The sequence below is a fragment of the Anser cygnoides genome, chromosome 2, assembly GCF_040182565.1.
Source record: "Anser cygnoides isolate HZ-2024a breed goose chromosome 2, Taihu_goose_T2T_genome, whole genome shotgun sequence".
Lineage (NCBI taxonomy): Eukaryota > Metazoa > Chordata > Aves > Anseriformes > Anatidae > Anser > Anser cygnoides.
Window position 1 is genome coordinate 1,325,407 of NC_089874.1, and position 25,407 is coordinate 1,350,813.

The 25,407-nt window shown below is 67.4% G+C and overlaps 3 protein-coding genes and 1 non-coding gene across 6 annotated transcripts; 2 read left to right on the forward strand and 2 right to left on the reverse strand.

Annotated features, from left to right (window-relative positions):
• Positions 1-330: 330 nt before the first annotated feature.
• On the reverse strand, positions 331-464 carry LOC125180910 (small nucleolar RNA SNORA9). Its single transcript, XR_007159826.1, has one exon. It is a non-coding gene; the product is annotated as a small nucleolar RNA SNORA9 (small nucleolar RNA).
• Positions 465-871: 407 nt separating this feature from the next.
• CCM2 (CCM2 scaffold protein) lies at positions 872-15,273 on the forward strand. 3 transcript variants are annotated; one of them, XM_066991068.1, is made up of 11 exons: positions 872-1,075; positions 7,124-7,279; positions 8,063-8,236; positions 8,868-8,951; positions 9,186-9,369; positions 10,603-10,739; positions 11,674-11,809; positions 12,286-12,343; positions 12,961-13,099; positions 13,523-13,661; positions 14,619-15,273. In XM_066991068.1, the coding sequence occupies exons 1-11, from the start codon at positions 1,046-1,048 to the stop codon at positions 14,897-14,899; spliced, it is 1,518 nt and encodes a 505-aa protein (XP_066847169.1). In that variant the 5' UTR covers positions 872-1,045; the 3' UTR covers positions 14,900-15,273. The 3 variants fall into 3 exon arrangements, with proteins under 3 accessions (XP_066847169.1, XP_066847170.1, XP_047909313.1); XM_048053356.2 differs by lacking the exon at positions 872-1,075 and adding an exon at positions 6,753-6,779; XM_066991069.1 differs by lacking the exon at positions 7,124-7,279 and having other exon boundaries at positions 874-1,075.
• Positions 4,027-5,737, forward strand: LOC125180899 (elastin-like). Its single transcript, XM_066990994.1, has 3 exons — positions 4,027-4,050; positions 4,592-5,454; positions 5,497-5,737. Exons 1-3 carry the CDS (start codon positions 4,027-4,029, stop codon positions 5,735-5,737), a joined length of 1,128 nt encoding a protein of 375 aa, XP_066847095.1.
• A 1,846-nt stretch (positions 15,274-17,119) lies between the features above and the next one.
• On the reverse strand, positions 17,120-24,837 carry NACAD (NAC alpha domain containing). Its single transcript, XM_066991030.1, is given in 10 exon segments — positions 17,120-17,287; positions 17,378-17,500; positions 17,615-17,746; positions 17,840-17,986; positions 18,290-18,373; positions 18,461-18,549; positions 18,632-18,883; positions 19,182-22,293; positions 22,295-22,452; positions 24,643-24,837. Coding segments are annotated over 10 exon segments (4,194 nt in total). The 5' UTR covers positions 24,725-24,837; the 3' UTR covers positions 17,120-17,272.
• Between the last annotated feature and the right edge of the window lie 570 nt (positions 24,838-25,407).

The window sequence follows — 25,407 nt, forward strand, 5'->3', positions numbered from 1 at the left end:
TTCCTGCAGGGACTCGTTTGGTGGCCCCAAAGAGACCACGAGGTCTTTAAGACCTCATCGTTCAGGCCTGACAGCGCAGAGCCAGACTAACTGGTGTCATGGGGTGCAGAAGGAAGGGCCCACAGGGCGGCCCCGCTAACTTACCCGCTGGGTCCGCGCAGCTTCAGACGCCCTCCACGGCCGCCGGAGGGGAGGCTGCGACCTGGGGAGAAGCAGCACGGCGTTAGGAGAGGGAAGGGATGGGAAAGGGGGGGCTCTGCAGGCCCAGTGGGAACGGGTGAACCCCCCCCAGCCCCCTGCCCCCATCTCCCACCCTCGCAGAGGCCGGGGCCGTGTGTGGGATTTCTATAGCCTCCCCCCGAGGGGCGCAGGGGGAGGCCTCAAACCACCCCGGGGCTGCTCTGGCAAGCGCTGCAGGAACGGCCGGGGCCACCGCAGGCCCCACCATGCTGGACGGCTTGCGGGGGTTGGGGGGGGGGGGGGGGGGGCAGGCTGGGGCCTCACACGGACCCCGGGCGCAGGCCGCAGCTCCGCATCCCGGCACGGACGCCGTAACGAAACCCATCCGGGGCAAATCCCGTCACCGCGCGGCGCCCTCACCCCTCCTGCGGCCCTCAGGGGCGGCTCCGGCGGCGGATGGCGGCGGATGGCGGCGGATGGCGGCGGATGGCGAGGGGCCCTACCTCCCTCCACGGCCGCCATGGCTACGAGAGCGCCGCGGCGCGTGACGTCAGCGCGCTGCGGCGGGCGTCGGCGAGCGAGGGGGCGTGGTCACGCACGGGAGGGCGTGGTTATGCAAATCGAGCGGGCGTGGCCCCGCCCTTCCCGGCGGAGGAGGACTGACGTCAGTCCTCCGCGGCCGCCGCGCGGGGCACGCCGGGAAGGCGCCGCCCAAGATGGCGGCGGGCTGGAAGCGGGGCCGGGGGCGCTGAGGCGGCCGCGGGCCCCCGGGGCTCAGCCGGGAGCGCCCCGAGCCGGGCCCGGCCCCCGCCGCCGCCGCGCCGGGGATGCCCCGGGGGGGGCCGGGGCCGCCTCCGCAGCCGCTATGGAGGAGGAGGGCAGGAAGGGCCGCAAGGTGAGGGGGGGGGGGGGGGCACGGCAGCGGGGCCGGCCCCGGGAGCGGCCCCTCACGGCCCCTCACGGCCCCTCACGGCCCCTCACGGCCCCTCACGGCCCCTCACGGCCCGGCCCTGGCTCCCGGGGGGGGCTCGGGGACGGGCGGGGAGCGGGGCTGCTGCAGGGCCTCGGGGGACGCCTGTCTGCCGCTTTGTGCCGCTTTTCCCCTTTTTTTACCCCCATTTTCCCCCCTTTTTCCCTTCTTTCCCCCTCTTTTCCCCCCTCTTTTCCCCCCCCTTTTTCCCCCCAGTCTTCCCTTTTTTCCCCTTTTCCCCTCTTTTCCCCTCTTTTTCCCCCTCTTTTCTCCCCCTTTTTCCCCCTCTTTTCTCCCCCTTTTTCCCCCTCTTCCTCCCCAAGTTTTTCCCCCTTTCCTTCCTCCCCTTTTCCCTTTCCTTCCCCCTCGCTTTCCCTTTTTTTCCCCATTTTACGCTGTTCTTTGCCCGTGTTCTCCCTGCTTTCTGCCGTCTTTTGCTTATTTTCGCCATTTCACGCCGCGTTTCACCGTGGGAGGTGCAGCATGGGGCAGCTGCTCGCTGTACACAGCCCCTCCGACAGGCTCCGAGCCCTGCCCCGCAGGACCAAGCCCGCCCCGGGGCTCCCAAGGCTCCCAGCCGAGCCCTGCGGTCACCGGCACCTCGGCGGTGGCCTCGGAGCCTCCTGCGGCCCCGCTGCCATCGAGGCGAGCTCGGAGCCGGACGCCTCTCGTGGGGCACCGTGAGTACGTCCCGCGTGGCCGGGTAGGAAGGGCTTCGCTCGAGGCTCTGCCCAGAACCCTGAATCCAGGACCTGGGGCTCCGAGCGCGCCTCGGGAGGGCTCCGTGAGCTGCGTGCGGCGCGATGGGGTCAGCGGCGCTGGGGGACGGGGGAACAGGCCCGATCCCCGGGTCCGTGGCGTTCCCTTCCGTGGAAATCCCTCGTGCCTCAAGGGACAGATCTTGTTCCTGGGGCTGCGGGCAGTCGTAGAGCAGCTTCAGCGTTAATCCCAATGCGTTCGCACGGAGGTGGCGCTCAGCCGAAGCACGGCACGAGGTGCCACCTCGTGTAGGAGGGGGGCCAGCTCTCCTCTCCCCCGACAGCCGCTGTTACCCGTTGCCAAAACCGAAGCAGTCCGTGCCTGCCGCCTCCCACAGCGACGCTCCCCGGGCACGCTGGGCAGAGGGCAGAGATCCCTGTCCCACCGGGCTGGCGTCGTCTGGGGCTGCAGGTCCGACCGGGGCGAGTTTCCTGCGGGTTTTCCCTTGCGGTGATGCTGAGCCAGCTCTTCGCCAAACCCCTGCGGTGTTCTTGAGCTTGGAGCACCGTCAAGGAGCTCGTTTGGCTGCTGGGGCACACGTTCCCAGCCCTGGGGGCTTGCAGGGAAAGCTCCTCCCCACGCTTTGCGTACAGTGAAAATCATCTCTGGGTGCAGGTGGCTGGTCCTGAGCCAGCAGGATTACGGGCTGGGATGGGGCAGGTGAGTTCCTTTTGGCCCTATTCGCGAGCAGCGTTGGGGCCGGGAGGGCAAATCCTGCGTTGGGGCAGGGCCGGGAGGGCAAATCCTGCATTGGGGCAGGGCCGGGAGGGCAAATCCTGCGTTGGGGCCCCTCGAGCAAGGAATGGGAGCGGCAGGATCGGGTGCTGAGCCTCCGCGGGGGTGAGGCGAGGCGGTGTTGGAGGCCCAGCGCGAGCCCCCCGCCTGGATATAACACGCCGAGGGACTGAGCTGCGGGTCCGAGCCTCCTTCCAGAAGGTTCTGGCCCCCAGGCGCCTGGGGGCGCGTCCGGGCTGGGGCAGGAGGCGCCGGCTCTGCGGGAATCACGAGGAGCGGAAGCTGCGCGAAGGCGGGCGCAGCCAGGAGGTAGGGCCTCCCGTTTTTCCCTGAAACGAGCACCCCGAGCGCCCGCTGCCTGGCTCTGTGGGCACGGGGCAGGGCAGGAGCCGTCCCCGCAGCCGACCCGCTTGGTGAGCAGGCGCGATTCTCCCGTCTCAAACCGTGCCGCTGCTGCCACCGCCTTGGGCTCTGTTTTCGTGCCTCGCGTTTAGGGCGGGGAGCTTTCCCCAGAGGGAAGGGAGGGGGATGGCCGGAGCTGCGTCAGCTCCGTCGGTGTTCACGGGGCAGGATGAGCTTCTGTGAGGCGTGCATCCAGGTGCCCTCGGCTCTGCGGTGCCGTTAGGGCAGAGTTTGGGGACGAAATGTGGGGTGAATCACGCCGTAGCCCTCAAAAGGGCTCCTGGCTCCTTTCGGGGCAGCCCCGGGTGCTCCGCCCGTGGCGCTTTCCCCCCTCAAACCCGACACGGAAGTCGTCGAGCGCCGGGCTGGGAGGAGAACCTCGGGGCTTGGGGCTCCGCGTCCTCTCCTCGCAGGAGCCGCGAGCTCCGGCTGTGCAGCGGGACCGCCGACGCCAGCGCATCCGCGGGGCGCGGGGTGCAGGCCGCCCGAAAAACGGGGGCCGGCTGCCTCCCTGCCTCCGCTTCGCCGCCTCCCGGCTCCTCCTCTCCCGCCGACACCGGGCTCCTGCTGAGGTGGACTTCGCTGTGCTCGTCCCTGTGGAATTCCACCCCCTTTTTTTTTTTTTTTAATTTAAATTCGAGCTGTGGGAGCTGGGGGCTCCTCGTCCCCGGCCAGCCGCTGACGTTCGGAGGAGGCTGGTGGTTTCGGAGCGCGCCCGCTGCTCGGGGTCCGTGCACGGCCCTGCGAGGGCCCGAGGCTTGCCTGGCCGCCGTCCGTCTTGCAAAGGAGCGGCTGCAAACAGCGCCGGGCCGTGCCCCCCGGCCGGCCTGGCCCCGCGGAGAGGCCTGAATTCACCCGAAACCGGCGAATTCCTCCAAAAATTCGGAGGAAAACCTCCGAATTCCCGAAGGGCTGCGAGGAAGCCGGGCTCGCCGCCCAATTTCCCCCCCCCCCAAAAAAAACAGCGCACACGGCGACCCATGGAGCTCTTCCAGCAAATTCGGGTCGGAGGTGGCTCCGCTGCCTTCCTGGGCAGCTTCGGCTCGGGAGCGAGGGAGGAGCAGGGCCGGAGGAATCTCTGCGAGGAGGAACGAGGCTTTTGCTAAAAATAGCCGGGGAAAATTCCTTTCCTCTTGCCTCGAAGGAAAATCCCGGCCGGGAGGCCGGAGCCCGGCGCGGCGGTGCCAGACGTGAAAGCCCGGAGCCTCGCCTCGCTTTGCGGGTGGTTTTGTGCCACCCCTGGGCTGCTCCCGAGCTCCTTCCCCGCTTTTTTTTTTATGACCGACTTGGGTGCCCCCCCCGCCCCGGCCCTGAGTCCCTGCGGTGCCAATTCAGCACTTTATCAAATCCCCCAAAGCTGCAGGGACCCTCGGGGCCCCCCATAAAGGACCTGGGGGAGGTGTGTGTGTGTCCCCCCCAGCCCCGGAGCGCTGCGATGTCGGTGCCCCCCCCCGGCTCTTGGCCCGCGCAGGGAGCGCGCTGAAGGAGTGGAAGGAGTCGGGGGAAGGGGTTGAGGCCCGGCCGGGACGAAATAAACAGAATTAGGGGCACGGGGTGGGCCTGGTCTGGGGACGGGTGGCTTGCGGTGGGGCGGAGGGGGATCGGGCTCTGCAGGAAGGGTCCCGGTGGCACCAAGGTCCCGCAGCTCTGGGATTGCACCCGCTCCGAGGTGCGCACACCTGGAATCAGCCCAGGAGCCCTGGCACGGGCAGAGCTGAGCAGGGAACGGGCTGTAAAACCGGCTGTAGGGTCCGTAAAACCAGCTCTAGGGTCCATAAAGCTGGCTTTAGTGTCTGTAAAACCAGCTGTAGGGTCCACAAAGCCGGCTGTGGGGTCTGTAAAACCAGCTGTAGGGTCCATAAACCAGCTGTAGAGTCAGTAAAACTAGCTGTAGGGTTGGTAAAGCCGGCTGTAGGGTCCATAAAGCCAGCTGTAGGGTTGGTAAAACCAGCTCTAGGGTCAGTAAAACCAGCTGTAGGGTCGGTAAAGCCGGCTGTAGGGTCGGTAAAGCCGGCTGTAGGGTTGGTAAAACCAGCTCTAGGGTCGGTAAAACCGGCTGTAGGGTTGGTAAAACCGGCTGTAGGGTTGGTAAAACCGGCTCTAGGGTCGGTAAAACCAGCTGTAGGGTCGGTAAAGCCAGCTGTAGGGTCCATAAAGCCGGCTTTAGGGTCTGTAAAACCAGCTCTAGGGTCAGTAAAACCAGCTGTAGGGTCGGTAAAACCAGCTCTAGGGTTGGTAAAACTAGCTGTAGGGTTGGTAAAGCCGGCTGTAGGGTCCGTAAAACTGGCTGTAGGGTCCATAAAGCCGGCTATAGGGTCCATAAAGCCGGCTGTAGGGTCCATAAAGCCAGCTGTAGGGTCCGTAAAGCCAGCTCTAGGGTCGGTAAAACCAGCTCTAGGGTTGGTAAGGCCAGCTGTAGGGTCGGTAAGGCCAGCTGTAGGGTCGGTAAGGCCAGCTGTAGGGTCGGTAAAGCCGGCTGCTGGCTGCTTTCTGCCCACTCTTCAGGGGCTGAGCCCCTGGCCCCCCTCCCGGCCCTGCCGTGGTTCCAGCACGGCTCCGTGGAGCGGGCCCAGGACGTCAGCTCCGCACCCGGCCCTCGTGGCAGGACTACTCGGGGGGGGGGGATACTGGGCATCCCCTGCCCGGCACACCTCCGGCTGTAATTTACACGCTGCCTCGTTACGTTTTTAATCGCCCACAGCTCGCGGCAGAGCGGCGGGACCCGGCGCGCCGTCCCGCCGTCGGGGCCGTCTGATCCGGCTTTCCACGGCTGCGCTCGCGAGAAGCCGCTCGAGTGGGTTACGGGGCTGCTCTCTCTCCCTTTACCTTCCCCCCAGAAAGGCTGAGCCTATTTAGGGCGCTGTCGAAAGCCTCGGCTCCTTTTTGGACGGGTGCAGACAGCCGGGAGGGGGCCCCGGGTGGAAAAAAACCAAATTCGGCGTCGGGATGGGGGGGTGGGGGGCAGCGCGTTCCCTGCTAGGGACACCCGGGTGCCCCTCGGAGCAGCCCCTTTGGCCCCCTGCGTGCCCACAGCTGCGTCCTCGGGGCCCTTCCCCGGGGCTTCTGAAGCCTGGAGGTGGCCCGGAGGTGTCGGCGGAGGGGGGGCTGCCCCTTAGGGACACCCAAAAAAGCGTTTTCTGAACCCGTTGTGCTGGGAAAGGCACTTCACCGGGGGCCGAGCACTGCTTCGGCTCAGCTCCCTGCAGCTCTCGAGGGGGGGGGAAACGAGGCCTAGGAAATCTGCGCGGCCCTCGGTGTCCCCCAGACGGAGCCGGAGGACGGGGTCGTACCAAAACGGCTGAAATTTGGAGGAGAAACCGGGCTTAAAAAAATCCGCCCGGCTCCGGGAATATCGCCCTGCTGGGCGCGCCCCTCTGCTCTCCGGGGCCGAGACCGCGGAACGGCGAAACCCGCGGGCGCCAGCCTCACCCCGCCTGGAGCTGCCCCCCCCCCTCAGACCCCCACCTTTCTCAAACCCCGTTTTTTTTGTTTTTTATTTTAACGAGAACCAAACATTTTCGCCGCTCGCAGGAGGAAGCTGCGGTTGGCGCGCTTCCGGGCCGCGATCTGCCAGGCGGGCGAGCGCGTGCGGCTCCGCCAGCCTCCGGCACCCACTGCGGGGCTCGGCAGCCCCTGTGCAGCTGGGGACAGCCCCCCCCCAAGTGGGGACGAGCTTTTGGGAAGCCCCCCCCCGCGTCACCTCGCTGTAGCAGGGCGCTTCATGGAGGGCGAGGTAGGTGCTGGCTGAAATCGGCCCCCAAAAAGCCGCGGCTTTTCCGCCTTGTGCCACTGCTGCCCGCCGCCGCCCTGAATTTGGGCTCCCCGAGGAGCAAAATGCGGGCCGAGTGCCGCTTCGAGGAGGATCCGATTCTCCCGCGGGGCTCGGGAGCACCCCCAGACTCGGGGGGAACCCCCCCCCATTTCTCGGGGTTCGCTCACGTTTTGGGCCAGATCCGCGCAGTTCGGGCGCGGAAAGCGGAACCGGCTGGGCACCGCTCCGCTGGCCCAGCCCCGTCCCTGCCCTCGGCACGAGGGTTTCTTACAGGGGGTGGGGGAATTTCTTCTATCCCGAGCCAGGAGCTGCCCCCTGCCCCTTGGCAGGAACCGCCTGGAGTTGGTGGCGCGGAGGGACGACGTTCCTCCTCCGGAGCCCGGCCCGGCGAGGGATGCTCTGCCCCTGCCCCGCAGTGCCTGGCGGTGCTGGCGTGCAGCAGAGCCGGGGAGCCCGGCCAGGTATGGTCCCGCTCGCTGTCCTCCGGCCCCACCGTCGTCCTCCAAACCTCCCCCCTTTATTTTTATCTCCCCGGCACGCCCGGCTCGAAGGGAAGTGTTTCGGGGCCGGGCCGTCCCCGACGTCCTTGCGGCGGGTGGGGAGGCTGGGAAGTGCTGCTAACAGGAGCTCTTCCCCTACCGCTTCCCTGTCCCAGGGCGATGCTTTCGGGTTATTTCGGTCTCGCTGCCGTGTCTCTTGTTGCCGTCGATCCCTCGTGCTCGTCTAAATTGAGAAAAAGCAGCGCAAGGAGGCCTCCGGGCGCTGTGCTGTGCTTTTAGCTCGGGGCTTTCTGCGTCAGCAGCCGCGCCGGGGGGGGCTGCCCGGGGACGCAGCGAGGAGAACGGGGATTTAACGGGGCGTGGGGGGGGGGGTCTGCAGCAGTTGTGCTTCGTGGGCGTCCCCCAAGCCCGAGGGGAGGGTCAGGGGGTGCAGGGGCAGGACACGGGGTGAGGGTTTTAAGGTAAAAGAGGGTGGGTTTGGGTTAGACGCAAGGCCGAAATCCTTCCCTCTGCGGGCGGTGAGGCCTGGCGCAGGCTGCCCTCCGGGAGCTGTGTTCCTAAATGTGGGGTGCTGCCGGGAAGGGAGAAAAACACGTTTCCAGCAGAAGACAACGCGCTGGGATTCGTAGCTCTGAAGCCTGACCCCGTCGGCCCACGGGGTGGAGGTGTCCGGGCCGGTGTCCCCCCAGCTCGGTGCTGGGCCCTCGTCCCCGACGCCCCGCCGTCTCCTCCTTCCCTCCGCAGCCTGGGATCGTGTCCCCTTTCAAGCGAGTCTTCCTGAAGGGTGAAAAAGGCCGCGACAAAAAGGCCCAGGAGAAGGTTACGGAGAGGCGGCCTCTCCACACCGTCGTGGTGTCCCTGCCCGACCGCGTCGAGCCGGACATCCTGCTGAACGACTACATCGAGAAAGAAGTGAAGGTAACGCCTGCCCGGCCGGGACCACGTCTCCCCCTCTCCCGCACCCTCCTGGGGAACCTACATTTCACCCCGCAGGCAGCACAAGCACGGCACGGGACAAGGCTCACGGCTCTTTCACTTTCTTTTTCCCCCCTTGTGCCTCTGCGGGCGCTGAATTACCTTCCTCTGCAGTTTCGGAGGGCCTGGGGGCGGCTTTCTGCCTGCTGGCCTCACCCCTCCCGGGCACCCCTCTTGCAGAAATGGGTTTTTTTCCATCTCGGCCTGGCAGCTGGTGGCATTTTTGTAGCCCCTGCGAAATAGCTGGCGACGCGGCCTGCGGGAAAGGCACTCCGTGGAGCCGCCGCCGAGCCGAAGGAAACAAATACTCGCTGCTCACTGCAGCGGCTGAACGGAGAGAGCAGCTCCAGGCAAGCTCCCTTCAGCTGGAGGAAGGCCCTCACTGCTCTTAGAGCGTGAGGCTCACCCTAAAAACGAGCGATTTTTCGTAGGTGGGTGCTATCCGGCAGCTTCAGGAGGGTTTGGGGGCACCCGGCGCGGAGCTGGCGGCGTCTCCCCTCCTGCAGCTGGCCTGCTGGGGGGGGGCCCGCCGGTATGTCAGAGACATCACAGCTGCCTGCTGCTCCTTTCCCAGTATTTAGGCCAGCTGACGTCCATCCCGGGGTACCTGAACCCCTCCAGCCGCACCGAGATCCTGCACCTGATCGATAACGCCAAGGTGAGCGCTCAGCCCTGCTGACCAGCCGCTCCGGCTCCGTGCCCGCGCGTGGAAAAAGGCTTGGGGGGGGGTCCCTGGGGCGAGGTCCTGCCCCGAGCAGGATCCTCCCTCCCCGGGTGACCCCCAGTGTGGGAGGGAAGCCTTAGAGAAGACTTCGGGAAGCCTCCCCCCCACACACCCTGCTACCCAAGGGCAACCAGTTCGGCTTTTTAACGGCACCCGTGCTCGTTGCAGCGAGCGCACCAGCTCCCGGGGCAGCTGACCCCCGAGCACGACGCCGTGATCAGCCTGTCCGCCTACAACATCAAGCTGGTGTGGCGGGACGGGGAGGATCTCATCCTCAGGGTCCCCATCCACGACATCGCGTCCGTCTCCTACATCCGCGACGACTCGGCTCACTTGGTCGTGCTGAAAACAGGTAGGTCGGGGCCAGCGCGGGCAGGGCTTGGGGGGAGCAGTCCTGCTCCCGCTGACCCTAAGAGCTCGGGCGGTAGCCGGCCTGGTAGCGCTGGGAGCCGGAGATGCTAGCAAGGGGACATTTTGGGGCAACAAATGGTATTTTCGGCGCGTAGGGTGCCCAGAGGCAGGTGGCTGCCTTGCTGTGGGGCAGAGCCTCGTAGCAGCCGGATCGCCCCCGTGTGGGGCAGCGTTCCCCTGACAGAAACGGGACAAAGGTGATGCTGGCTGAGGACAGACCCGAGTAATTGGTGTCCTTCCTCCTGCCCTGAGCTGTTCCAGTCCCTCCTTTTCTCTCACCGTGGGGGTTGAGGAAGGGCTGGGACCCTCCCACCACGAGCGGCGGGACTCGCAGAGTACGAGCACGCAGGGCACGGTGAAGGACGTTGGAGCTGGGCCATGTACTCGGTTGTGTCGGGATGCACGGACTCGCGTCGTGCTTCGAAATTCCTCCCCCAGCCTCCAGCAGCTCTCCGACCCCGACAGAGATGGGGTTGAGCCCCGATGCTTAGGGCGGTGCAGTCCCAAAGCACAGCCGTGCATCCTACAGCGCTGTGGGGTCCCCGCCGCGTGTCCTCCCGGGGCTGGGGAGACTGCGAGAGATTCGGAGCTGCCGGAGGTGGGAGAAGTGTCCTGGGGAGAGGCTTGTGCCCGAGGAAGCTGGGGAGGGAGTGGAAGAGCAGGAGATCGTACACGCTGTGGGGTCTGGAGCAGCTGGGGAGGGCTTGGGCATCCGTCCCCTACAGCCCTGCCCGGGTTAAAGCCGCCTGGTTGGGGGCAGGCTGAGCTCCTTAGCGGCTGTAACGCCAGCGACTTACTGGATTACAGACCCTGCGACAGCAGAGGACGGGCTGGAGAACCAACGAACAGCCGGCTTCCGGGGCTGTAATTCTGCCGCAGGACTCCCGAGGCTGTCTGAGCCCCGGGAATTAAGGCAGCGGTTTATGGAGTTGTCGGGAACCTGCTCTACATCACGGGGTCCGCATCCAAATGCTCTGCCCACGGGCGTCTTTCAGGTGGAGCTCCCTGCCCGGGGTGTTTTCTTCCTGGCCGCGGGATCCTGCACTCGTCTGGTTTGGGGGCTTTGCTCTGCCCCCAGGGAGGTGGCGTCGGGGACGGGGCTGGCGTGCAGAGGGCTCCTTTCTGCTTGCTCCCTGCCTCGGGCCTCCCGTGACGACTTCTGTGTTTTTCTCAGCTCAGGACCCCGGGATCTCCCCCAGCCAGAGTCTCTGCGCCGAGAGCTCCAAGGCGCTCACGTCAGGCTCGCTGTCGGAGAGCGGGGTGGTGCCCGTGGAGGCTTGCTGCTTGGTGGTGCTGGCTACGGAGAACAAAGTAAGGCTCCAAACACTCGGCTGACGCTGCTCCCCGGCTCCAGAGTCAGTTCTGAATTGCACTGGCGGTGGGAAGAGGGTTACAGGGAGGTTTTTATCACATTTAGACCGGGGTGGCCACAACCTCAGCAGAGGTGCCCCAGCCCCGTGACCTGCTTCAGACCCGAGACGCTCCCGGAAGACGCTCTGCCCTCGTTTGTGGTGCCTGCCGCCCGGAGCTTTCCCCAGCAGCAGGAAATCCGCGAAGGCAGCCGAATCTCCCCCCACAATAGGATTTGCTAGCCGGGGCATTTTCCTGGTGCTGACCCGGCAGTTTGTTTTATCCCGTGTCTGGACGCAGAGATTGCCATCCTGGCCAGCGTGCTCCCGCTCCCGCAGCAGGAACCCTCTGCCTTGAGGGCGGCGTTGCGCGCTCCTCGCTTCCAGCTGCGCCCTCAGTTCTGCTCCCCGCACCGGGCACCCGCACCGATTCGGGGTGTAGGGCACGCGGCCGCAGTCCCGGGCGGCTGAGCCGAGGAAGGAGAAGAGACAGGACAGAGACGTGGGTGGGATTTAATAGCCGTGAGCTGCCGGGGGATGGAGCACCCGAGCACCCGCTGCCTCAGAGCAGAGGAGAGCTGGGGTGCTTGCCCGGCCTTACAGCAGGGTGATGAGATGCCAGACAGCTCGGGGCTCGTCTCTCGCACCGAGGCGAATGCCTTGGGGCCAGAGGAGCAGGGAGAGCTAACCCGGCTGCCCCGCGGCTCCAGGTTTGTCACCTCAAGGCAGGCAGCGTCCCACGTCTTGGACAGGCAGGTTCCCTTCCCTTGCTGGGCAGGCAGCAGCCCCATAAACGCCACGCTCGGTACACACTGTCCCGTGCCACGCAGCCGTTGCAGGGAGCCGAGCTAAAGGCCGCTGCGCCACGCACCTCCCCTTCCCTGCTCCCTCCCCAGGTGACCGCGGAGGAGCTGTGCTCGCTCCTCAGCCAAGTCTTCCAGATTGTTTACACTGAGTCCACGATCGACTTCTTAGACAGAGCAATATTCGATGGGGCATCCACGCCGACGCGGCACATGTCCCTGCACAGCGGTAAGCGCTCGCTCCTGGCGCCCCTTCCCGGCCTGAGCCTGCCCCCTCCGCGTCCCCGTCCTCACCCCCCTCCAAACAGAGCCAGCCCCCTGCTTCCCCTCCTGCGGGGTCATCTCTGTGCTGAGAACGAGCCCCTTTTTCTTTGACTGCACGCGAGGTGGAGCAGCACCAGGGAGCTCTCCTGCCTGGAGCTGCTTCCAGGCTGTGGGGAGCCAAAAGACACGAGCCTTAGCATGTCCTTGCCCCATACCCTTTGCCTTTCTGTTCCTGGGGGATGGAGGCAGTTAACCAGGCACCACGTCATCCCTTGGCGGTTGTGCGTCTCCCCTGGGGCTCCGTGCCCAGCCCTGTGCCCCCTCACCCCCCTTCTCCCCTTCCGGCCCAAAAGCTGAGCCCCAAAGCGACGTGTTTGTAGGGCAGGGGCCGGGGCAAGCTCCTGCCTCCCAAACCTCACCCCTCCAACGTCTCCCTTGCAGATGACTCTTCTACAAAAGTGGACGTGAAAGAACCTTACGAGACAGAAGCAAGCACTGTGTAAGTTGAGCGTGAACGCGACGGCACAAGCCCTGGGGATAACACCTGGCTCACGCAGCCTCGCTGCCAGCTTTAAGCCCCCCCCAGCAGGACCGCCGCACGCTGGGGAGCGCCTGCTGAGCCTGGCTGGAACGTTTCCCAGCATCAGCAGTGTCTGGGTGCAGCGGGGGCCTGCCAAATCAGCAGCCTTGGCGGCATTGTTCGGGTAGCGCTGCTCCCCCGCGGTCACGTAGGCACGGCGGGGCTGGGGCTGTCACCCCGCTGCTCCTGGCTCGGTGACCACCGCAAGCGTAAGAGCAGTCGTGGGCTGAAAACCTGGCCCACAAACTGCTGGGTTCGAGTCGAGTTTCAAGTCGATCGACACTGTTTGAGAATTTAAGATTTAACACCGAAATAAGATGGTTGGGGACCTTTTTTTTTGGACCTTTTCCCCCGCTTTTCTGAAAAGGAAAAGCGCTTGGAGGGGAATCTGTCCCTCCGTAGGGCTTCGTGTCCAGCAAATCACAGGGCTGATGCGCTCCTTGTTAGTCCCGCTGTACGTGAGCGCCCCTCCAGGAGCAACGTGACCCAGAGCTCCTCGGGCGCGGGGGGTGGCTCACCGGCTCTTCGTGTTCCAGTTCCTTTCCAGAAGCCTTAGAAGCGGGTGACAACTCCCCCTCCTCCTTCCTGCCGCAGCAGTCTCCCCACATCAAGACCGTCAGCGAGAGCGAGCTGAGCACCACGGCCACGGAGCTGCTGCAGGACTACATGATGACGGTAGGGCCCCCACGAGGGGGAGATCGCCTTCCCTTTCGGGTTTCTGCACGCCACGTCTCGGGCAAATCTTGCTTGGCTCCCAGTTCAGGCTCATCTTGACCTCCTGCGGGAGCACCTCCACCCCCTGGTCCACTCGCAGCGTGGGGGGGACGCATCCCAGCACCCCAGGCCCGTCATTTTGTGAGCCATGCTCCCCGCACGCGCTCGCAGCGTGTCCCAGCCCAAAAGCTGCCAGCTCAGCAGCAGCTTTGCGCCGTCCCCTCCTGCTTTTCCCCTGGGAGCGCTGCAGCTCGGTGGCTCCTGCCGCAGTAGCGGCGAAAGCAGTCCCCAGCCTTCCCGCGATCTCTCCTTCCTCCCCGTCTCAGAGCTGGGAGCGCTCCGAAAATAACTCTGTGCCGTTGGCGCTGTGCTTCTCTCCCTCAGCTACGGACGAAGCTCTCTTCCCAAGAGATCCAGCAGTTCGCCATGCTCCTGCACGAGTACCGCAACGGGGCCTCCATCCACGAGTTCTGCATCAACCTGAAGCAGCTCTACGGGGACAGCAGGAAGTTCCTGCTCCTGGGTGAGTGGCTCCGCCTTTCCGCCTCGCGTTGCTTCAGGCTGCTGCTGCTGCTGCTCGTCTTTGTGGGCTCGGCGCGAGCTCCTCGGCCACCAGACGGCGAGCAGGGCGCGATGCTCAGGGCCCTGTAGGATTCCGCGTGCTGGGGGCGCTCAGAACTGTTCCTGGCCAAGCAGCGAGGTGTTCAACACGGGACAGGTTTGGCGTTCAGCCCTCTGGTTTGCACAGGGTGCCTCGGGAACCTACACCCTCATGAAGTGACCTTACAATCCCAGAAGGACGGGCAGCACGCAGGTGGTGCTGTGCAGCGCCAGCAGGCGGGCGTTAGGTGGGAAGGGAGCAGGACCCTTCTGTTTCCCTTCGCCAAAAGGGCGCTGACAGCCTCAGGGGCTCTCGGAGTCCCTCAGCTCAGTCTCCCTGCTTAATTTTGGCTCCAATCGTCTCAAACAGCGTTAATAACCAGAGCCTTCCCCAGCACCTAGCTTTACGTCCCCCTCACCCTTCGGCCCTAAGTTTTTGGGTGCGTGGCGTTTCCTTCCGAGCACTTTGGGCGGCGAGGAGGCGCACGTAACAGCCCTGCTGGATTTTCGGCTGACCCCTGCCTGTGCTGAGCTGCCAGCCCCAGGGCAGGATGCGGGGATGGGGCAGGGACAGATGTCCTGAGCCCGCCCTCCCTCCCTCGTTTAATCTCCCGCTGATGCCGTTAGGGTAATGAGCTCGAGGCCAAGCAACGTGCCGCGGTGCTGAAGCGGCAGCCAGCCCTTCTGAGCTCAGGAAATCCTGCCTCGGCCCCGTCAGCTCTCCTCGGCCCCTGCCCAGCAGCGTGGCTCGGGGCTGTGAGTGGGAGAGGTGGCCACCAGATGGAGTCCCTGGTGGCCCAGGCCCCGGTGGCCCCGCCAGCGCTGGGTGACGCAGCTCCTATTTCTCCTACTTCTCCTTGTGTCTCCTTTCGTGGGGCAGGCCTGCGGCCCTTCATCCCCGAGAAGGACAGCCAACACTTCGAGAACTTCCTGGAGACCATCGGGGTGAAGGACGGCCGCGGCATCATCACGGACAGCTTTGGGAGGTACCGGCGGACGCTGAGCACCACCTCCAACTCCACCACCAACGGCAACGGCGCGGCGGGCAGCTCGGACGACCAGTCCGTGCCCTCGGAGGAGGACGAGTGGGACCGCATGATCTCGCACATCAGCAACGACATCGAAGCCCTGGGGTGCAGCATGGACCGCGACTCCTCCTGAGGGCGGCCCCCCCCCCTCCCCGAGGGAACCTCCGCTCCCGAAGAGGATTTGGGGGATGGAGCGGGATGGAATCACCCTCCCGGCATCCTCAACGGCTTCGCTGGCCCCCCCAGAGGCCGTCCAGCAGGAGGCTGTGCATGCCCACGGGGGCGCTGCAGCGGGGGAGCCGGGCAGGAGCCCGGCCTTCAGCCTCCCCTGGTGCGGCTCCGGCGCCGTGCGGGGAGCGGGGCCGAGACGAGCTGGCTGCAGCCCCCTCCCTCTCCCTGGTTTACAGTTTTGCACATGGTGTCCCTCCTGTAACTGCTCTCCTCCTCCCTGCTCCCCCCCCTTCTCCCCGTTTCGAATGAAGTTTACCACAATGTGAATTATTTAAAGCTCGCCTCCACGTCGTCAAAGCATTTCGCTCCCGGGGACCAGGCCCTGCTGCCCCCCCCCCAGTGCTGCTGCTGCTCCCCCAGGCAGCCTCCACGCTTCGTGCCCTGCAGCAGCCCGGACTGCAAACCCCCCGTCCAGCCCCCCCAGGCTCTGCTCAGGAGGTGGTGGGACGGGGGCAGCACCCGCCGGTGGCTCCCCGCGGTGCCCCAGGGAGCTGAGCTCCGCGCCAGGACCCCCCCGAGGACGGCCGCAGGGCAGGGCAGAGATGTTGTATATATTTTACAGGCAGTTACAAACACTTTTTTAAACCTGTATCCCTCAGCCTTCTGGTTTTTTTTTTTGCCCTCCAAATCCCTGCCCTCGCCCCAAGCCAGCACCAGCAGGGCCCCGGGAGGAAGGAGGGCAGGCAGAGGAAGAGGAGGAGGAGGAGGAGGGACAGGGAGCCTGGGGGGGGAATCCGGCAGCCCGGAGCTGGCAGGGACGGCTCGCTGGGAGCCCAGACGCTTGCTCAGCACCCTGCACCCAGCCCGCCCCCGCCTCGTGCGCATTCCTCACGCTTTGTCCGGGGGCTTTGTGGGGCTTTGGCTGCGTTTTGCAGCTTCCCCCCCGCTGGGACACGGCCCCAGGGCACCCGCTGGCACCTTTTCCACACCACCGGGCTGCTCCGATTAACCAGACCTCTCTCTGCTGCACGAACCCACCGCCTCAGCACCATCCTGCCGGGGCTCCCAGCACCGAGCCTTCATCCTGCCGTCCTCCTCCTCCTCGCTCAGCCCCACTGCGCCGGGCGCTTCTTACCCCCTGTTCCTGCAGGCTCCGCGCTGGGAATCGCAGCCAGGGCACGGGCGCAGCCGGGGGGGGCTCCTCCTGCTCAGCATCACCCGTCAGCCCCGAGCAGGGGAGGGAGGGAGCCCCTGCACCTCCAGCAGCGGGGCCCAGGGTTCGTTTTCTTCTTAAAAAAAGAAAAATGAGAAAAACAAAAAAGCCAAGCTCGCAAGCCAGGGGTACCGGCGCTGGGCTCCCAACGAGCGCTGGGAGCATCAGGCCAGAACCCCGGCTCCGTCGAGTCCTCAGTGCCTTCTTACACCCCGCCAACTAAAAAAAACACCCAAAACCCACCCCCAAACCACACACCAACGCTCGAGTCATTGACTACTCCGGAAAAATTTGGAAAAAAAACCCTATTTTTGGACCGGTTGTGTATGGAGATCTTTAGCAGCTCACAGTATTTTTTTTTTTAAATACTCTGTTCACGGGGAAAGGTGGCTGGGAGCTGGCCCTGACCCTGCGCTGGAGCTTTGGTGGGCAGGGGGCTGAGCGCCAGGGGGGTTCCAGCCCCCAGTGCTGCCGGAGCGGGGGGGGGGGGGGGGGACACGCCACGGTGGGGCCGGGGGTGGTTTGTATGTATGCTTTCTGTACAGAGCATTGTTAGAGGTAAATATTAAAAAAAACTCTGCACCCCACGGCGCTTCGTCGTCTCCTTGCTCAGCCCTCGCTCACCTCCCCTCCAGCCGACACCGGGTGCCCAAAACCCAATGCTCCGAGGGCTGGGAGAGGGGGGGGGTGACGGCCCCAAACGGGGCTGTGCCCATCCCCAAAAAACCCCCAAATTGGGGGTCCCCAGCCCATGGTGGGCAAGGAGGGGGAGGCTCAGCCCCATCCCACCCCCAGGTGCCACCAGGAGGGGGTCTCCATCCCACCTCCCTGAGCACCCGGTCCCCATCCTACACCCCCCCCCCAACCCCGTTGCCTGGGGGTGGGGGGGCTGCAGGAGCCCCCCAACCCCCCCAAACCCCACAGAGAGGGCCCCCCCCCCCCCCCAAATCACCAGGCGTGGAGGCGGGGTGCGATCCCAGTGATGCATGAGGCCATTTATTGAGCATTACAGAGGCGGGCGAGGCAAAGGCGCGGGGCTAAAGGATGCCGGGGGGGGGGGGGAAAGGAAGAGGAGGAGAACTGTGCACCTATACAGGGAGGGGGGCCGGGGGGGCCCGGCCGCTACATGGTCAGCTCCTGTGGGGGAGGAGAACACAGCGTCAGGCACCGCGGGGTGGGGATGACCCCACAAACACCCCCCCCAAACCCTTGCCCCCCCCAGCTCACCATGATGGCGTTGACGATGTCGTTGTTGTTGTGCCTGAGCGCCCGCACGGCTTTGGGGCGCGAGACGTTGGCCTGGGCCATGACCAGCTCGATGTCCCGCACCTCCAGCCCCGTCTCGTCCACCTGTGGGAGGGAGCAGGGACAGCGCCGTCACCCCCACCCCAACCCCCCCCCACCCCACAAATCCCACTGGGGGGGTGGGTCTCGGCCCCCCCCTCCCAGCCCCATCCCGCCCACCTCCTCCTCCTCCTCGCTCTCCTCCTTGATGGTGAGGGCGGGCGCCGTCTCGGTGATCAGCGGCGAGTGCTCCATGGGCACCTTGAACTTCTCCGCCGCAGCCTTGTGCACCTGCTGCGACAGGTCCTCGATCTGCGGGGACGAGGAGAAGGAAGGGGGGGGGTGTCACCGGCTGCTCCCCGGGGACCTCCCACCCCCCAGGGACCAAGGACCCCCCCCGTCAACCTTGGCTTCCCCGAAGACGATGTAGATGTCGGACGCGGGGCTCTTGAAGACGTCGGGCTTGGTGATGACGAAGAGGATGTTCTTGGACTTGCGGATGGTGATGCGGGTGACGCCGTGGATCTGCCTCAGACCCAGCTTGGACATGGCCTGGGGTTGGGGTGTGGGGGGGGGAAAAACACGTTTGGGGTCAGCCCCAGGGACCCCGCTGGGTCCGGTGGTGCTGAGCCCGGGGCTCTCCAGCCCCCAGCAGTGGGATAACGCAGGACGGGGACAGGGCTGTCCCCAGGCTGAGCTGCCCCACAAGGCGGGGACACCCCCCCAAGGGACCCAACCGTGACCCCAGGGATGGTGACAGCACCCTGGGGAGGACACGGGGTCCCAACACCCCCCCCCCCCCAAAAAATAAACCCCATGGGACATCGATGCCGATCCCACCGGTGCCCATCCCACCTTCCTGGCCTTTTTCTCGCTCCGGCTCTGCTTGGCTTTGCTGATGCTCTCCTCCCCGGTGCCCAGCGAGTGGGTGAGCGGTGCCTGCAGGGGGGGGACGGCAGCAGGTGACAGGGGGCCACGGTCCCTTGGGTGCCCCAGGACGGGGGCTCCGAGCCCCCAGCCCTATACCTGGGTCTGTGCCGGCCGCGGCTCCGCGCCCTCGGGCTCCTCCAGCTCCGGGATGGACTCGTCGTTGCTCTCCGACTCGTTGCACGACCCTGCACAAGCCAAAAGGACCAGGTTGACGATGCCACCCCAAACACCCCAAAACCCCCCCAAATCTCCCCCCTCCCCCCTCACCTTTATGGTTGGCCTCGCCCCGCCGCGGCGCTGCCTTGTCCTCGAGCAGGGCGATGGCGGGCAGGTGCTCGGCGGCGCCGGGGCAGCGGTAGGGCAGCTCGGCCTCGCTGGAGGAGCTCGACTCGGACTGCACCGAGCCCCGGGGCGCCCGGCGGGGCCCCCCCTCCGCTGCCTCCGGCCCCCGCGCACCCTTGGTGCCGCCCGGCGCCTTCCTGCCCCGCGCCTTCTCCTTCTGCGGGGACGGCTCCGGCGCTGCGGGGATGGGAGATGTTGGGGTCACCACGTTCCCACAGCCCAGCATGCCCCCCCCAAGAAGCAAGGGGAAGCCCCATCACCCAAAATCGGGCTTTGTAGGGACCCCAGGCCCCCCCCCCCCCCCCCCAGGGGCTGGTACCCGGGATGCTCGCCCTGATCCCAGCACCACCCAACCCCACACGCGTCTCTCGGGACCCCACGAATGAACCCATGGGATGGGGACAGCACCGCCCAACCCCACACGTGCCTCTTGGGACCCCGCAAAGGCACCCATAGGGATGGGGACGGCCCTTACCCTCCAGCCGCTTCCTGGAGGCCGGCGGGACAGACGGACGCTCCTCCGGCCGCTCGGCGAGCCCTGAGGTGTCCTCCGAGCGCGGCGGCGAGGAGGAGAGAGGAGGCACTTGGATGAGTTTGGAGAGCGGCGGGCAGGCGGCCGGCACCGAAACCTCGGCCGGCACCGAAACCTCGGCCGGCACCGCCAGGACCTCTTGGGGTGCGCGGTCCTCGGGGGAGCTGGGCTCTGCTGGGGGGTCTGAGGGCACCAAAACGGCCTCGGTGGGGCTGGGGGCGACCTCCCCGCCCTCCTCGGGGCTGGGTGTGGGGCCAGATCCTGCTGCCACCTCCTCCTCCTCCTCCTGCTGCTGCTGCTCAGGGGGTGCTGGGGGTTGCTCGCCCTCTGCCGGGACTTTGGCTTCGGGTTCTTCACCGGGGGGGAGCAGCGGGGGCTCCTCGTCCTGCGCGGGGCAGGCCGGAGGGGTGCGCGGGGGGCTCCCCGCATCGCCCGGCTCCTGGGGCTCTTTGGGTTCAGGTGTGGCGACGGCGGCTTCGGCCTCAGCCTGGGGAGGCTGCGGAGGCTCCACAGCAGCAGCGGCGGCGGGGGGAGTTTGTCCGGGCCCCCCCGGTCGCTGCGGTGCCGGCAGGTCCCCGAAGGCGCCCTGCAGCATGGTGGCCACGTGCCGGCGGTCCTCCGCGCTCTCCGGCAAGGCACCGAGTGGTGGTGGTGATGGTGGTGGTGGGAGCAGTTCGAGGGGGGCCGGGGGGGTCCCCACGTACACCTCCCGCTCCGAGGCGGTGAAGCGCAGCGGCGGGGGGCCGGAGGCCGGGGGCAGCAGGCAGAGGGCCATGCAGGGCCGCGGGGCCGGGGAGGGGAGGCCGGGGGCGGCCGCTTCCCCCGCGCTGTCCTCGGGGGCGGTGAAGAAGCTGGAGTCGGTGCGGGAGCGCGAGGTGTCCAGCAGCTCCGGCGACGAGTCCTCGGAGGAGGAGGAGGAGGCGGTGGCATCCCACTCGGCCTCCGCGCTGGCCGAGGCCGGCTCCGGGCTCTGCTCCCGCTCCAGGTCCTCGCTGGAGGCTTCGTCCTCGGAGGCGGCGTCGGGCTCATCCGCGTCCCTCATCTCGTCCACGTCCCCCGGCGCGGGGCTGAGCGCCTCCTCCAGCGCCTCGGCAGTGTCGCTGCCACCATCGCTCACGGCCAGCGGCGGGGACTCGCTGCCCGAGGCCTCCCCGTCCTCGTGGAGGGCCTCATCCTGCTCAGGGGCCTCATCCGTGATGCCGTCCTGCAGGTCGGGGACATCCTCACCCAGGCTGGGCGCTGCCGTGGGGTCCGTCCTGCCGTCCTCGTGGCCACCGGCCTCGTGGTCCGGGCTGTCGAGGTCACCTTGCTCAGGCGGGCACGGAGGCTCAGGGGTCTCCGCTGTGGTGGCGTCAAGCTCGTGGTCACCATTCGTGGCAGGCAGCGTGGGGGCATCCCCCCCAGGCCCATCGGGTTCGGGGTCTTTGGTCTCCCCAGCACAGGGGGGCTGCGGGGCGCTGCCGCTCGCTGCGGCCTCCGGTTCCAGCCCCGCGCCGGGGTCAGCCTCCGGCTGGGCCTCCGCCACCTCTGGTGTCACCTCCGCCACCTCTGGTGTCACCTCCGCCACCTCTGGTGTCACCTCCGCCACCTCTGGTGTCACCTCCTCGGCCTCCTCCGGGGGCACAGACTCCGTGGGGACGGCGGCCTCCGTGGGGGGAGGCTCCTCTGGGACGGGGCCTGGTTCTTGCAGGACGTCGGGCTCCAGGGTGGAGGCTTCCTCCAGCTCCGAGGAGGATGAGGAGGAGCTGAAGGTCTCGCCCATCGGCTCCACGCTGACTTCTGTGGTGGGAGCCTCAACGGAGGCCACCTCAGAGGCCACTATCACCTCCTCTTCCTCCTCCTCCTCCTCCACCTCCTCCTCCTCCTCTTCCTCAACCGGGTGTGCACCATCCTGCTCCACACCCAGCGCCCCCAGCTCCACGCACGTGGTCTCAGGGTCCTCCTCGGTGCTGGGGGGTGCCTCCGAAATGGGGGGGCTGGGGGCTGCCTCGTGCCGTGGGGACCCTCCTGGTGATGCCCTCTCATCCCCGCCGGGGGTGACGCTGCCGCTGCCCGTCCCGTCGGGCTGCGCGGCGCCGCCGCGCAGGTGCAGCTCGATGTCCCCGGAGGCCTCGGAGGAGGGCTCGGTGTCGCCGGGGGTGGCGGTGGCCGGGGGGGGCCCCCCCGCCCCTCCCAGCGCGTGGCGCTCGGTGCCGTAGAGCCGCTCGTCCTCCTCGCCGTCGTAGGAGGCCGAGTCGGAGGAGGCCGAGGTGTCGTCGCGGAAGGCGAAGGACTCGTCCACCCCCTCGTTGATGGAGGTCTCGGAGAGCGAGCGCAGGAAGGAGGCCGAGGTGCTGGGGTCTTCATCCTCCTCCTCCTCCTCCTCGTCTTCCTCTTCGTCTTCGTCCTCCTCCTCCCCGGAGAGGGGCTCGGCCGCCGCCTCGGCCGGCACCAGCGTGATCTCCACGGCCTCGGCCTCGAAGAGGAGGCTGCCGCGGAAGGGCAGCAGCGCCGCGGGGATGAGGCCGGCGGGGGCCACCTGGGGCAGCTCCGAGCCTTCCTCCACCAGTGCCTGCCCGCTGCCTTCATCCTCTTCCTCCTCCTCCTCCTCTTCCTCCTCCTGCCCGGCCGACGCCGCGTCCTCATCCTCGGAGGAGGAAGACGACGACGAAGGGGAGCGGTGCGTGAAGGCTGCCGGCCCGGCCTCGCCGTCGGGGGCCTCGGCCAGGAGGTTTGGGGAGCAGGACGGGGAGGTGCTGGCGGTCCCCGAGGACCCCCAGCTGCCCCCCTCGGCCGTCATGTAGGAGCCGGACGGGGAGGTGGGGGGCGAGCCCAGCCCCTCGCTCTCCGCGTCCCCCCCGTCCTCCTCGGCCTTGGGGCGAGGCCCCCCCGTCCGCACGGGGGTGGAGGGGGCCGTGAAGAAGAGGTCGGGGTCCAGGCCGGCGGGGGGGCGGCCGGCGGGGGGGGGGGGCTCGGGGTGGGTTTTGGGGGGGCAGCACGTCTCCTCGCCCATGACGATGCGGGTGTCCAGGGGGTCGGCGGGCAGGGCCGGGGGGGCCGGTGGTGGTGGCGGTGGTGGCGGTGGGGGGGGGGCGGCAGCCCTTGGCGGGGGGGCCGTGCTCGGCGGCGTCGGGGGCGGAGGGGCCGGGGGCCGCGTCGCAGCTGGCCCCCTCGGGCTGCGGGCGGGCCTCCTCCTTGGTGGGCATCGGGGTGGCGGCGGCGTCCCCCAGGGGGGCTGTGGAGAGAGGGGGGTCAGTGTGGGGGGGGGGCAGAGCACCCTGTTATATCCTCACCCCCCCCACACACGCTCAGACACCCCAAAATGGGGCAGGGCCCCCGCTCTGTCCTCACAGAGGGGGGGGGCAGAGCCCAGGGAAGATTATAGGGGTGACCCCCCTCCTCCCAAAAAAAGACACCCCTTTATCTAAGCGGGGGGGCACCACAGGTTTTGGGGGTGCTGGAGGGGTCTTGTGGGGGGTTGGGGAGGGGGGAAAGTAGCCAGAAGTCCCAACCCCCCCACCTGCATCCCCTGGATGACACAGCTGCACCCAGGGCATTTAGGATTGGGGGGGGGGGGGGGGCAACCCTAAGCATTGAGTCCCCCACCTGGGGGGGGGGAACAACAGCCACCCCCCCACCCCCCAAAAAAAAAAAAACCCCCCACACCCTAACCCCACCGCTCATCCCTGCGCTGAGTGTGGGGGGGGCCCAGCCCCGAGGGGCACGCAGCCCTCCCCACCCCATAACGCCCCCGAAAACTCTCAGCAGCCCCCCCCCCCAAAAAAAAAAAACCACAAGGAGCCCCCCCTCGTTACCTGGGGCCCTCAGGGGTGGCTCCATGGGGCGGGGGAGGCTCCGGCAGCACCCAGAGCCCCCACCAGGACCAGGCTCCGGCACCCACCTCGAGCTGCCCCATGCGCCCCCCGGGGGGTTATATAGGGGCGAGGGGCGGGGGCGGGCTGCGGGGCTGCTGGGAACGGGGAGGGGCCGCCCTCGGGGATTATTTTTGGGGGGGGGGGGAAGCTCAGGGGGTGTCCTATAAGGGATGGGGGTCCCGTTTTGGGGGCGGTGTTGGGGGGGGGGGCACATCAGTTCCCCCAGGTTTTTGGGGTGGTGTCTATGCTGCGCCTACGGGGGGCTGGGGGGGGCTGTGCCCTATATGGGGGGGGGCTGTGCCCTATATGGGGGGGGCTGTGCCCTATATGGGGGGGGCTGTGCCTTATGGGGGGGGCTGTGCCCTATATGGGGGGGCTGTGCCTTATGGGGGGGGGCTGTGCCTTATGGGGGGGGGCTGTGCCCTATATGGGGGGGGCTGTGCCTTATGGGGGGGGCTGTGCCCTATGGGGGGGGCTTTGGGACCCCCATTTGCACCCTGAGAAGTGGCTGGGGGGTGGGGGGGGGGCTTTTTGTCCCCAGTTTGAGCCCCGGGGGGGGGGGGGGGGGGGACATAGGGGGCTGGGGACAGGGGGGTTGGGGCACCCCCACTCTGTCCCTATGGGGATAAACCCCCGGCCCCCCCCCCCCCCCCCCCAGCACCAATCTCACCAAGGGGACACCCCCCCCATCACCGAGCCCCCCCCCCGTACACCCCCCCCCAGCTCCGTGGGGTCTCTTTAACCCCTCAATGCCCGGGGGGGGCCCTGATCCCACCCCCCCCCGCCTTGCCCCATCCCCTCCCTTCACCTCCCCCCCCCCCCCCCAGGGCCCCCCCGGTGTCCCCCAGCCCCGCACCCTGGGGACACGCAGGGGGGGGTGGCAGCGGGACGGGGGCACCGCTCGGGACCCTCCCCCCCCCCCCGCCCCGGCCCCGTCTCTGCGGGGTGACCTTGGGGCGCGGTGACCGGTGGCCCTTGGGTGGGGGTGGGGGGGGGGGGGTGGGGGGGGTGGGGCCGGCCGGCCCGGGCACCCTTGGGTGCTGCGGGGCCTCCCCGTATCGGGGGCACGACTTGGGGCTGGGGGGGGGTCAGGGTGGTGTCCCCAGGGTGGCATCCCCCCCCCCCCCCGGCGTGGAGGGGCAGGAGAGCCTCAGGGCGAGCGCTGCCGCCCCGCGTCCTCCATCCCTGCGTCCTCCTCTGTCTCCGTCCTCCGTCCCTCCAGCCTCCGTCCCTCCGTCCCTCCATCCTCCGTCCTTACAGCCTCCGTCCTTACAGCCTCCGTCCCTCCAACCTCCGTCCCTCCATCCTCCATCCTCCCAGCCTCCATCCCTCCAGCCTCCGTCCCTCCAGCCCTACATCCTCCGCCCCTCCAGCCTCCATCCCTCCATCCCTACGTCCTCCGCCCCTGCAGCCTCCAACCCTGCAGCCTCCAGCCCCAGCAGCCTCCATCCCTCCATCCCCGCGCCCTCCATCCTCACGTCCTCCCTCCCTCCCTCCCTCCCTGCCTCCGTCCCCGCGGCCTCCCTCGGCCGCCATCCCCGCGGCCTCACCTGCCTCCTCCTCCTCGGAGCCCGGGGGGAGGCCGGCCTCCAGCTGCAGCCCAGGGGGGCTCGAGGCCGACTCTCCGGGCATGGCGGCGGGGCCGGGGACCCCCCAGGCCGGCCCGAGGCCGGCTCAGCCCGCGGCTCGGCTCGGCGGCGTTGGGCGACGGCGGCTGCGCCGGGCGAGGCTGAGCATCGGTGCTGGGGGGGGGGGGGGGGGGAGGTTGGGGGGGGGGGCGCAGCCCCGTCATCCCGGATGATGTCAGCAGGTTTGGTGCTGGTTTTTTTTTTTATATCCCTCCCCCTTTTATTTATTTATTTATTTATTTATTTATTTATTTATTTATTTATTTATTTATTTTAGTTCAGAGAAAGCAGCGGGGGGGGGGGGGGGTGCCAGGCACTGCGGCGCTGCAGCAGCCTTGGGGGGGGGGGGGGGGGGGGGCGCACGGGGCATGGGGACCCCCCCCCATTTTAGTTTCCCCACCCGAGCACTGATAAATTTTTTTTTGGGGTGGGGTGGGGGTTAAGGATCAGCCCCCCCGTGACACTGCACCCCCATTTATACGGGGAACAGGGGCTCGGAGCCCCCCCCAAAGCCCCCCCCGCACCCCAAAGCTGCTGATGCTGCACGTGTAGGGTCTCCCCCGTCCCCCCCCGGTGTCCCCAAGCCCCCCAAAGCTGCTGATGCTGCACGTGTAGGGTCCCCCCCGTCCCCCCCCGGTGTCCCCAGGCCCCCCAAAGCTGCTGATGCTGCACGTGTAGGGTCGTCCC